The following is a 12,577-nucleotide window of genomic DNA, read 5'->3' as shown; positions in this document are numbered from 1 at the left end:
CCCACAACATCTTGTTCGCAAACAGTGGGATCTGTTTGCATGTAGGCCTACTGTGATTCAATGCATCAGGGATATTGGGCTTTCTCACATCAACCAAAAAGAAACATGAAGATCCTTAATAAATGTATCAGGTTTGAGGGTGAAAGTCATGTGAATGAATTTTGACGAGAGTTGAATTTTGATGATGATGCGTAGGTGAGTTTAACAGAAATCTGTCTCTTCAATTAATGAGCGGCCATAGAGGAGGGAAGGGTGGACGAGGTATAAGGACAGAGATGAGCCTCTCTCTGGAGGAGAGAGGGAAGAGGACAGAGAGGTAGAGGTTGAAGGCTTGTTTCTCAAATCGCCTGTCCCTCCTGTGGATCTGTCCTGATGGAGGGGGGCTCTGGGGGTTCTGATGGGGTCAGGATGCTATTGTCAATGCCGTCAAGACTTTTGCGACACACCGGACAGGTATCATGCTAAGAGAAGGGTGAAACATAAATGTAAGCCATGAAAAACATGCCTAACATTAGGTGTCAAGACTTAGTATTTCCAAAACAGTAATACAATAGTTGAATGGTAATAACACAATAACAAAACCTCCAAGTCAGGATGCATGCGTGACATCGATGATACACTCCCTAATCCTCCATGATTAAAAAATAAATAAAAATAAATAAAACACTGACCACCACCAACATTCCGCGCCTCCTTACCAGTTCGAGCCATGGCACTATGCAGTCACTGTGGAAATAATGGAGGCAGGGCAGCTGTCTGACGGACTCTCCCATGGAGTACTCCTCCCTACATACCGGGCACTCCAGTCTGCAGTCTGCAGAGAGAGATACAGGGGGTACACTGTACGACATTTGAATTGAAGAGATGAAGATCATACGATAGTTTGATATGATACTCAAAAGAAAAAACACATTTCAAATTCATCAAATGGGATCTTTCAAAAATTGAATAAAGTGTGTATGGGGGGCAGAAGCGTTTGATGTTATGTACACAACACAGAGGACAAGACAAGGTACACACTATCAACTCCCATAAACCCTGATATACAGTCATATGGCATGGGTTTGGTGGTGAGTCCGGGAAGTGGGAGGCAATGATGTCATACACAGGGTATATACACAGTACGCTGATGATGTGTTTGCTGGGAACCAATGATGTCATACTGAAAATACACTCACAGTGTGAACTGTACAGTACTGTACCCACCTGTCTGTTCTTGAGAGATTTTGACTGTTGGGAGGGATGAGATCATCTCTTTCTCTGCAGGAGGTGGACCTGTGCTCTCAAATTGGCCTAACAACTACAAGAGTTTGAGGAGAGAGACGAAGAGTTGAAGAGAGAGGGAGACAGAGAGGGAGGGAGAGAGAGACACAGAGAGAGGGAGAGAGAGGGGGGGGGAGAAAGGGAGAGAGAGAGAGAGCGAGAGAGAGAAGAAGAAAAAAAGAGAGAGAGAGAGATTATGACTCAATGTGTTGCTATTAAGCCTCGACCTGCAAGTGGTCGGTGGTGACATCACTGACCTCTGTAATAACTGCATCTAGACCTCCTTGGCCCCAGGCATAGTCCCCTGGGTTGGAGTGTAACATGCCAGACCTTAGAGAAGGGGGGGGGGGACCGACCATATTTATAACACCATTAAAACTAGTAGTAATTACATAGTTATATTATATCAATAATATACTCATTAATATGAATTACTTACAGTGAGGCTGGTGGAGAGCTTGTATTTCCATTGTTGGCAAACAGACCTGCCAAAAACTGTTGCACAATTCTGAAGAGAAAGGTTTAAAAGAGAGATTCAAAATGTTATTTTACACAACATATTATCTGTATAATTTATTTGGCAACATTATGGTTGTTTAAACACACAGACAGATGAATGAAGTTAGTATATTATTACTACTTTTACATTAAAGAAAGCATGATGCTGTAGATGTGTGTAAGAAAGAGAGACAATATACTACATGATCATACTGTATAATGATATTGTGTGTTTTGGGTCAAATTATTAAAATAGTAACATTTTTGGATAACTTGGATTATGTAATGTGTTATATGATATCTTCATATAATTGTACAATGACTCAATACCAATACAGGCTCTTGAGTTGAGAGGGAATAGCCTCCTAAAAACAGGAACAGAAAGGTAGGAAAGGATTGGAAAGGGTTGGCAAGGAATCGTCACTAAGTTAGTTTTTAGGTCCAACTGAAATAAACATCCCATCAGCTATAACTGTCTATTACTGTCTGTGTGTTATTAGGTGGAAAAACTATAAGCAGCAGCTTACAGAGATAAACTGAGATCAAATTGAGACCTGTGATGTGCATCTTCCTACCCACCCGTCCACTGCTGGCGTTTGGTCAGGCATGGACAGTCGTCTCCCCTGGCTAGGTGGACTAAAGGGCAGCTCTGGCACCAAGGCCTCTGTGTCCCCTGAGGGTTCCCCAGGAAGAGGAACGTCCAGCAACCCTGCATCTACCTCACCCGGATCACTGGCTGGGGCCCCGCCACCCTGGATGTGGCTGGGGTCAGAGTCTGAGTCAGAGTTGGGAGCGTCCGGTCCAGAGGGATCCGTCAGGAGGGCAGAGCGTTCCATAAACAGCAGCTGCCACAGCTTGGACGGAGATCAGATCACAACAGTGAGTTTAGAGAAGCGTCTGAGAGAACAGAGGACTATTATGGGGAGAGACAGAGAGAAGTTAGGTGGACGCACCTCTGAGAAGAGGGTACCTGCATCTTCGTTGGGCACAGCAGTGCTGTTCTGCAGGAGACTGAAAGGCAAAGTTCACCTGAATAAATGTTTTTGTTATTTCAATTGCCGTTAATAGATACACTTGAAAGAGAGAGACAGAGGTCAACAGCATGATTTGTTATGCTCAAGGGCAATAATTCACCTGGAGTCCTCTGTGACCTCCTCAATGAAGTCTGATTCACACCTGGGGCATATGTATTCCTAGAGGGGTCAAAAATGTTTAAACCTATTTTCAAATCAGGACATATAAGAAGATCAAAATATAGACGCGCGCACATTTGCTTATCAAGTGAATCACATTCAAGATGCACGCGCACGTCAAAAAAATGTGTCAGCTGCCCAACAAATGCGCTGGTGCGCCTGGTGGTGTGGCGACAAGAGACACCCTGCCCCTTCCCCTTATGTTTCCCACATGCAGTTGACAGTTGCCTACTAGCTGGAAACGTCGCCAACAGTAGGCTAGTGCTTCTAAATATGGCAACGAAGTAAACCCGAAAGTTGGATCACTAGATTTATTCCCAACGAAAGATCTTTACTGCGCGCAAACAACAGGTCAACATTTATAAGCAATATAGGCTTATGAGTGCGGCAATATCCTAATAATCATATGTGTGTTCAGTTTGAAATAAATGTTTTAATATTTCTTAGAGTGTGTTTTCGGCAGGCGTTGACAATGATAATCTCAAATGTAGGCTACCGCTACATTCATACAGCAACGAACTCAAGAAGCGCAACTGGAGCGCGAGGAAGGAGCGCACTTTTACAAACTCACCGGGAGTTTTGGGTCTATTTCACCTTTACAGCAGTGACAGAAAAACCGGTGTTGTGGTGCCGCCGCTGCCTCCGCCATCTTCACGGTAAAGCACTCACTGACGTCGGTACGGTCGTTAAGAGAAGAAGGCGTCGTAGACGCTTGTCATAAGGGTCAAGTCAGTCCAAACTCTATTTAGTTAGAGTCCCATAACTGTTAAATGTATTTTTTTGTTTTGTTTGAGAAACAACACTTATTCTGATTGCAATGAGTCTGAATCTTAATTCAATGGGTGAAACTGTCCAATTTCAACTAAATCGTGCAATTTAATAGTTATTGGTCTCCGTCAACACCTGACTCAGGCTATAACAAGTAAATAGGATCCGTGCCTTTGCAGTATGCATAGCATACTAGTCCTGGTCCTGGTTACAATGTAATTATACTAATGAACAGAAAACGAAATTAATCAGGAAATAGCAAAAGCAAAGACCAGTGCAACAATAGAAAAACGTAACTTATTAGACAACTATGCAAAACAGTAAAATACTGTAGACTTGTAGTTTTGAAGTGTCGGTCCTGTACAAGTAACACACCACACAGTTGATACAGAGGCTTTCAACAGTAAGGACAGAATATTTCACTACTGTAGTTTCCCCAGAGTGAGATGGAGGTCGCCAGAGGATATAAAAGAGAGCTACAGTGCTTCTTGATCACAGTCAAGTGAAGAGAAGTCTTTGTTATAAACTATATGTTAAAAGCGGAGAATAACTTGACATATAGGCTAACAGAGGACTGAGAAGGATGACACTTGAAAAGTGATTGTCATTACTATTATTGTTTGGTTAGACTAGTGACATGATAAGACAAGAATACTGTATGTTGTTGACCAAGGGAAATGAAAACAAACAAACAATAAAGCATATCAATTGATTTTATTCAAACCAAGACAGAACTATAGTGACGATCATGACAAACACAAACAGCACCAACATAACAATAATAGCGATAGTATTATGATCAAAACAACAACATCATTTACAGTTACAGTATAATTTTGGCAAAAGTAGTATGAATAGGCATTCTCATTTTGGAAAAACAACACATTAATGCTCACTTTAGCAACATAATATCATTGGCCACAGATAGTTGAATCATTCAGCTGTTAATAAATGTTAAATAGCATAGCTTCAGTGTATGTATCCATATCAAACTCCACAATCCCCTTCCCCTCTTTTTAACATTAAAACGTTTACCTTTTGCAGAGCATTCCTAGAGGAACAAAAAGATCTTCACTGTCACATTATATCTGACACTGTGACTCTCAACCATTTTGTCTCCACCTCTTCACTGCTCAACCCTAATTTAAAATGATCCACAGCCATTTTCTTAATACTGTTTTTCCATCAGTACGGATAGTCAACTTCTTCCATTATTTCCACATAAGAATTTCCTCCTCCCAGACATCTGAATCTCCCTCCCATGTTGACCCCCCCAACTCCAGGGGCTCCTGATGTAACAATTCAAGCATCCCCTATGGGCTGCACTCTCATACTGTACACACCAGGCCCCCAAATCAAACGCTAGCCCCTAACTCCCATTGCACTTGTGGAGAATTGAGAGGCTTGGATCGGTGTAAGCAATCCTAGCCTATAAGGCAGCAAGGTGGAGCAACTACCAAATTCCTTACACCTGTCCCGTCCCCTCAGATCTCCATAAGTGCATAGGGGGTAGAGGCTAGTGATTGACAGGTGAATCTCAAAACTCTCTCCTTGATTACTCCTGTGTCCTCTATCCTCGCCTCATTTTCAAAATGCATCGGGGGAGGCGATCCACAGTTTCTCCCCTTGGGTCTTCTACTCCAAAACTCTTTGAAAAGGAGCCAAGGAGAGAAGAGGTGAGTAATGGAGGAAATACATTTGAGATTAACCTTATTTCTAGACCTGCCTACTGTCCCTACCGGCCTCCCCCCCCCCCCTCTCTATCGAGCCCCAGTGAAGGCCCCCTGGGCAGCATTGGCTGTAGCGTTGGCAGCTGCTTGGCGGACAGCCTGATTGGACATCACTCCGGTGGCAAACTCAGCCTGGGCCTTCTGGAAGCTGGCACCAGTCTGTCTGTACAGAGAGTGCACCTGGAAAGGAGAAGATGGCATTGATACCTGATATACATACTAAACTCATCATCATACTCATCATCATCATCATATACTCATTAAAATTTGATATACATGTTACGGTTCACACATTTCCTGTAACATTTGATACCAGATTCACATACATATACAGTGCATTTGGAAAGTATTCAGACCCCTTTACTTTTTCCACATTTTGTAATGTTAAAGCCTTACTCGAAAATTGATTAAATATTTTTTTTTCCTCATCAATCTACACACAATACCCCATAATGACAAAGCCAAAACAGGTTTTTAGAAATGTTTGCTAATTTATTAAAAAATCAAAAACTGAATAAACTAGCAATATTTCTCAGACTGGCTACCCAGGCAAGCAAACGGTTGCCTGACAACTTGCTCCATAGGTTTGCGTGAAGGAACTATTTGAGTCTCCATAAGCGTTAGAATAGAATAAAAAATGTACCCCTTAATTTGCGCTACTCTTCTAAGATGTCACTCTGCTTACACTGTCCTCATCGGCCCTTCCTTCTAACGTACCTTCTTCAGCATGACCACTCCCATGGCAGCCTGGGCAGTGAAGAGGACGGAGTTGAGCATCATGATCACACCAACAGGCACGCTGCTCTTCAGAGCGGCCAGACTCACAATCCATCCACTAAGAGAGAGGGGGGGAGACAGAGAGAGAGAGAGGGGGGGAGACAGAGGGGGAGAGAGGGAGAGAGAGAGAGAGAGAGAGAGAGAGAGAGGCAGAGAGAGAGAGGCAGAGAGAGAGAGAGGCAGAGACAGAGGGCCAAGAGAGATAGAGGCAGAATGAGAGGAGGGATAGGTACAAGGAGTAAATAAAAGAGATAAAATTAAGATTTAGCTACAATATGACGGTCATAACATTATAGTCCCAGTCCCTTTCCCCGACTAAGGTTGGTGGGTTTGTTTATGGCTCATACCTGAAACCCCACCCAGGGATTCCAATGGTCATGATGATGTAGACAATCACTTGGATGAAAAATATGAAGAAGAAGGCGAAGAAGTTGAAGGAGCTGTCACTCCTGAAAAGAAAATACATTCAGTATCAGATTGTATGTGGGGTATAGAAGAAATTGTTTGTTTGTTGTTGTTTTTTTAAATAATAATAATAAAACAATTAAAATAAAAATCTTCATTTCTTCTAGCATTGTGACTGCCAATAGCCCCTGGTCCTAGCATAGATTAATGTTTCTTATGATGACTGATGGATAGATGAATGTATTTGTTGTAAGTTGCTTTGGATAAGGGCGTCTGCTAAATGCCATAAATGTGAATGTAAATGGTATAACAAAATATACTGCACTGTGGCAGTTGTAGACATGCCATAGGTGTATGTTTAGATCATCTAAACAGGCTATTCGCTAAGTTCATATGTCATAATTTGCTGAATGTAAACATGAGACAGGCCAGAAGGGTAGTTATTAACAATAAATATGTTGACTGTTTCGCCTCAAGGTTAACAATGATTGCCTGTGGACTGTTTTGCCCCACGTTAATGATGTTTGCCTGAGGACTGTCTGTGGGCAGTTTCGCCCCAAGGCTAAACTAAGTTTGTGGGCTGAATATGTATTCATTTGCTTGTATTTACCATGAATTACCGCTAATTAGCATCCACTTAGACTTTATGCTAGTAGCAATCATAATGTTGCTGCCAGCCAGCCTCCAAAAATGACGAGTCTCTTGAATTATGTTTAAATTCATAATCCGAAGCGAATTACAACCCATATTAGGAACTGTTGAAGGGTACTTACCTGAAGGCTTTGTACACGGGTCTGTACCAACAGACGAAGGAGCAGGGGGTAAAGAGGAGAATCCAGAGGATGGCCAGGCCCAGCCCGACACCACCACTGGTGTCCACACAGAACAGAGCCAGGCAGGAGATTAAGTTAAACAGCAGCGTGCAGGCGGTGACTGGATGACGGGAAGAGGGGGGGGACGGGACAAAATAGAAGGGAAAGTGGAGAAAGGGATGAGATAAAGGGAGTAAAGAATGAGAGGAGTGGAAAGGAGAGAGAAGAGAGTATGATAATAAGAGAGGATGATTAGCAGACAGAGGATGAAGGGATGAGTGGATATGTGGGAGAGATAGAAAAAGAAAGGTAGGGAGAGAGTTAAAACTAGTCTGGATACTACAGCACTTTAAAGTCGAAGACTTTAGGAGAAGAGGTGAGAGTTACATACAGCAGGTAGACTGCCCAGGACCACTTAGGACTTTGATGATACAGTATCTAATGTGTAACAATGTCAAAATGTGTGCTACAATATTATTACTTCTTAATGGAAGTGCATGTGGAGATCTCAGCAAAATGTGTCAATAATTCTTACCCACAAGTTGTCTACATACATAGCTTGCTGGTACTTACTAATAACAAAATGCAACATCTTCTAAATCGTCATGTGTTGTCCTAATTAGCATAATCATCATCATTATTATTATTATCGCACAGCCTACATAATTCATTGTTCTATTTTGTAAATCTCTTTTTGGTATTTTTTTACTATTTTGTTAATATTTTGCTTATATATTGTTGTTTTTATGTCCTATGCACCAACCTCACCAAGTCAATTTCCTGTATGTGCAAATATACTTGGCCAAATAAAAGAATTTTGATTCTGATCATCACATGGAAGTGGTAGTTATTGCAGATGACAGTGCATTATGGTGATATGGTTACTGATGAGCCTCAGACAGAGGAGGGCACTCACACATCCAGTAATAATACAGACTGATATGCCAACAGAGAAACAGCTGATACAGAGAGGGACGACACTCACACATCCAGTAGTAGTACATAATGGAGACGGTGCGTTGAAAGCTCTGGCTGATCTCCAGGTTGATGTCTTGGTAGAAGCAGGGTCCCACAGGGCAGAACGATGGCAGAGGAGGCCAGTTATTCTGACGAGCTGAGAGAGGGGGGGGGGGGGGGGGGGGTTACTTCATGTAATAAAGTGTCAGTACCAAAATAAATAATATGTAACCACATAGTGCTATCTTCCCCATACTGGAGTACGTTTTGTAAACAGCAGTCAGACAAGGGATGGAAAGGCGTGAAAAAAAACTAAAACATCATTTTCTTCAAACTCCTTTCTCTTCCTCCTCTCTCCTCCTCCCTCTCTTACATGCTCCAGTGCCGAGGGCGTGCGAATCCAACTCCCTCTCTCTCCTCTCCAGTTCACGGGCCTTCTTCTCCAGCTCCTCCTGCTTCCTCAGGAGCTCTGCCGTGGTGGCGTTCACCACCGTCTGCTACAGAGAGACGACAAACACCTCACTTCAGACCCAATATAGGCTTAGCAGAAAGTCACCCTAGATAATCGTTATCTATAGACATGTCCAATTTGTTGCTTGTTCAACTGCAGTATTTTACAATGGAGTGTTCATGTGCAGTGTTATACACTGTCGTTTCCTATATGTGCTATAACTTGCACTGGTGAGTTCAGACACCTGTAGCCTATAATGCATACAGAACAAGGACCTTGGAGTTGTAGGAGCCATAGTTGCGGGGTTCAGTGGGAGAGGTGAGCCTGCTGGGTGGGGTCTGAGCAGGAAGAGGTTGGGCGGACGGTGAAGTGGCCTCATAGGGTGGAGGTGGAGGCTGGAGAGAGCATGAAAAAAATACATCACTCAATGATTTTACCCATAAACATAGAGTTTATTATGTTTCCCTAACACATAATAAGGCTATTCCAGGAGACATTGCACTGCCAGTGGAGGCACTTAATAGTCTAGGTTTTAATAGTCTAATCTGTGTCCGGTAAACCTGTTCACTGGTTAAACAAAACCTGTTCCACCACTGACTAATGGTGGTGGTAATATAGAAACATCTTTAGGTTTATACTCAACTCTATGGGAGTGGTGCATTATGGCACGTTGCCATACCCAACTGCTTAGAATGTAACCGCATCCCTGTGACTGTGGCATTGTACAGGCTAATTATTGGGAAAAGTCCCATCTGTACGTTATTACTGTATTCTACAGCTTTATTGATCAAATAAGGATTCCTGTCTCGACACACAAACAGATTGAGAGATATGCAACACTCCTCTGTATACCTATCCCTCCTCTCTCTGCCTCTGTGTGTGTGTGTGTGTGTGTGTGTGTGTGTGTGTGTCTCTCTCTCTCACACACACACTCACTCACTCACTCACTCACTCACTCACTCACTCACTCGCACAAACACACACACTCTCAGGTAGTTAGTGGCATCCATTAAAATGTATAGGAATAATAGGAATAGGAATGTTTGATTTTCTCTGGTCTAAAACCACACACACTCACACTCTGTCTCTCACCCCAGTTTTATTGTCAAATGGGTTGTAGAGGTCCAGTGTGGCATATTCAGTGTTGCTGCTGTGTTGGGTCACTGCAGGGTCCTGACATTTAGACAGAGACAAAATTCAAAGCATCATCAGCAATCTTTTGACTTACGACTGGCCTCATTCAACAACAGGCCCTTCGCACATTTCTAAAGCTACTCGCCTAGGGATCCTTAAAAAGGGGTTGACCAGAGAGAGAGCTGTTAGCTAACATCACATGAGTAACATCACGCCTGCTATTACAGTACATAAGGCAAAAATACTCTCTGCTTTCCATAAATTGACATAATATAACAACAGTACATTTCATCAACAATCACCTGAAATGGGTTGTGGTCGTCACTTGGTGCCGGAAAACTTGTGTATTTTGACATGTTTGACAGCGATTGTATGTCCCCTACTCCGTTCAAAGGGAGAGCCGATTGATGTTACAGGCAAACCAGTCTCAGAGTGCCGTTATAAAGAATGCTAAACAAATTAGCTATGGATTTACACACAGCTTTTTTTTTCTTCAAGTCGGCTTTGTCATTGTCTCACTAGCTAGCCAGCTGTTACTGTTACAGTTGAAGACAACGTAGCTCTGATATTAGTATAAAATCGTCCGCGTAACGTTAGCTAGCTTGATCTGTCATCTAGTCGATCCATACGTAGCGTTAACCTGGCAAGATGTTGTAAAAACAAATCTTATCTGTTCATTTAACTGAAAATGCTGTATGCCTTCTTTTTTTCTAACACGATGTCTGATCCTCTGTCGTATTTGTTTGAGAAGATGGTCTTTGTTATTGCCAGCTATAACAGCGATGTTGTATTGCTGCACTAAAAAAATATGTTATCCAGGAAGTAATGTCATGTGACTGCGGCGGCAGGGTCTTCGAGACACGTGCGCAATGAAGGGGGCTTGTGCTGGCCAAACCCAAATAAACATCACACGTTGCATACACTCTTGTTTAATGTTTACATTATATTCATTTTCTTGTGACTATTGCTGCCAACAACCAGTTAACAGCCATTTATGTTAAATGATGACACTGACATTTTTTTCTTTGTTCTGTATTTACGTGTATTCGGTTGCCTAAAATTGGTCGCGTACTAATGAAAGGGGTTATCTTTTCTGTGTGATCAATCTAGATTAAATATTGATTTACATATAGATTACTATTACAGTAGGCTATATCCAGTTTATCGGGATATAGGTAAGCAAGTTAAAAGAAAAGGAAAAAAGAGCAGAAAGAAAAAGAGTAGCGCTAGAGGGATAGAGGTGTGATAGGAAGATCCGTTAAATTATTGTGACAGTTTATTGTTTTCACCACAGGGTGTCACTGTCGCTCCTTGAATTATCAAACCAGTTGGCAGGGAGTATAATCTACCAAAACCCCCGAGGTCTGTTAGTCGTCTAGTCTCACTTGATTAGTAGTCAACTCTATCAAGAAATAGGCTGTTTTCGACATTACCATTTTAGTGTTCTTTGAGGTATAGGGAGCTGAAGAAACTGGTTTTCCATGAGACAGTTATTAATATTTTTGGTGCTCTAGTTTAGAAACACACCCACACCCATCACACCCATTACAAAATATTCAATCAACAAGAGACAGAGTTTGTGTATACATGCACTTGTTCGTGTTCCTCCTGGATCTCTGTTTCTCATGGTAACTATGTCAGACCATCTCAGTTCCCATTAGCTCCCTTTTCTCCTCCTGCCCCTCCAGTCATGTGGGGTCACATGGGAGACAGGAGGGCAGTCATATGATAGCATTACACACACACACACACACACACACACACACACACACACACACAGTCATTTCCACTTAAATACAAGCACACACAAATTAGAGATGCAGAGCTATATTTAAATGGTGAAGGGCAGGAGCACAAGAAACACTGATGAACCAGATTGATAAACCAGATTGGTAAACCAGATTGATAAACCAGATTGATAAACCAGATGCTTGCACAGATTGCATGGCAGTGTTGGCTCTGTGCTTGTTTGTTTGTGAGGGTTTGCATGCATATTTATGTCCAGCTGCATCTGTGTTTGTCTGCAGTGATTCATCTCTCATATGAGTGTAGAAATACTGATCCAGATTGCTTCCCTACAGTTGCAGAGTTGGGTACCTCCCGGTCCTAAAACCACAGCATTCCGCGGCCAATCAAGCGATGCGATGACATCATCGCCTGTGGAATGAGCTGTCATAATAACTGTGTGGAAAGTGACCTCTGTAACGAGGAGCGATGGAGAGAACTGGGCAGTCTATGCGCTTTTAACTGCAACTGTCCCTATTAGGGCAACAATAATTTATCAAAGTTTACATTTAATCAGAATTAGACATGGGGTATGTGTCTCTTTTGCAGCTTGTTCACTTTATTGAGCAAATAAATTCCTAGGATTTTCCATTCAAACTAGACTAGAGCATAGGACTGTGGTTTTGTTGAACAAACAAACAGTTACAGTAAATCTGGGAGAGTATTGAAACCGAGAACCCTGTAAAACACTGGAGCTATGCATATGATAACTGAGGTTATTTAGGATGCGCACATGCACACACGCACACGCACATGCACACACACACACACACACACACACACACACACACACACACACACACA

The 12,577-nt window shown here is 42.3% G+C and overlaps 2 protein-coding genes across 3 annotated transcripts; both read right to left on the bottom strand.

Annotated features, from left to right (window-relative positions):
- Positions 1–202: 202 nt before the first annotated feature.
- Positions 203–3,603, bottom strand: rnf115b (ring finger protein 115b; the record flags this gene model as incomplete). The annotated part of the gene is made up of 9 exons (XM_083680225.1): positions 203–461; positions 699–814; positions 1,207–1,300; positions 1,521–1,593; positions 1,703–1,771; positions 2,341–2,615; positions 2,715–2,772; positions 2,896–2,954; positions 3,526–3,603. The coding sequence occupies 9 exons, from the start codon at positions 3,601–3,603 to the stop codon at positions 339–341; spliced, it is 945 nt and encodes a 314-aa protein (XP_083536351.1). The 3' UTR covers positions 203–338.
- Positions 3,604–4,421: 818 nt separating this feature from the next.
- On the bottom strand, positions 4,422–10,790 carry scamp3 (secretory carrier membrane protein 3). 2 transcript variants are annotated; one of them, XM_083681230.1, is made up of 9 exons: positions 10,291–10,790; positions 9,947–10,027; positions 9,130–9,249; positions 8,777–8,900; positions 8,432–8,560; positions 7,408–7,567; positions 6,577–6,678; positions 6,170–6,287; positions 4,422–5,632 (listed from the first exon to the last, which is right to left on the bottom strand). In XM_083681230.1, exons 1-9 carry the CDS (start codon positions 10,342–10,344, stop codon positions 5,483–5,485), a joined length of 1,038 nt encoding a protein of 345 aa, XP_083537356.1. In that variant the 5' UTR covers positions 10,345–10,790; the 3' UTR covers positions 4,422–5,482. The 2 variants fall into 2 exon arrangements, with proteins under 2 accessions (XP_083537356.1, XP_083537357.1); XM_083681231.1 differs by having other exon boundaries at positions 8,777–8,897.
- Positions 10,791–12,577: the final 1,787 nt, after the last annotated feature.

The sequence above is a fragment of the Argentina silus genome (genome assembly GCF_951799395.1).
Source record: "Argentina silus genome assembly, chromosome: 11".
Classification (NCBI taxonomy): domain Eukaryota; kingdom Metazoa; phylum Chordata; class Actinopteri; order Argentiniformes; family Argentinidae; genus Argentina; species Argentina silus.
The sequence above is the reverse complement of the archived record's forward strand: the minus strand, read 5'-3'. Positions and strand labels throughout refer to the sequence as shown.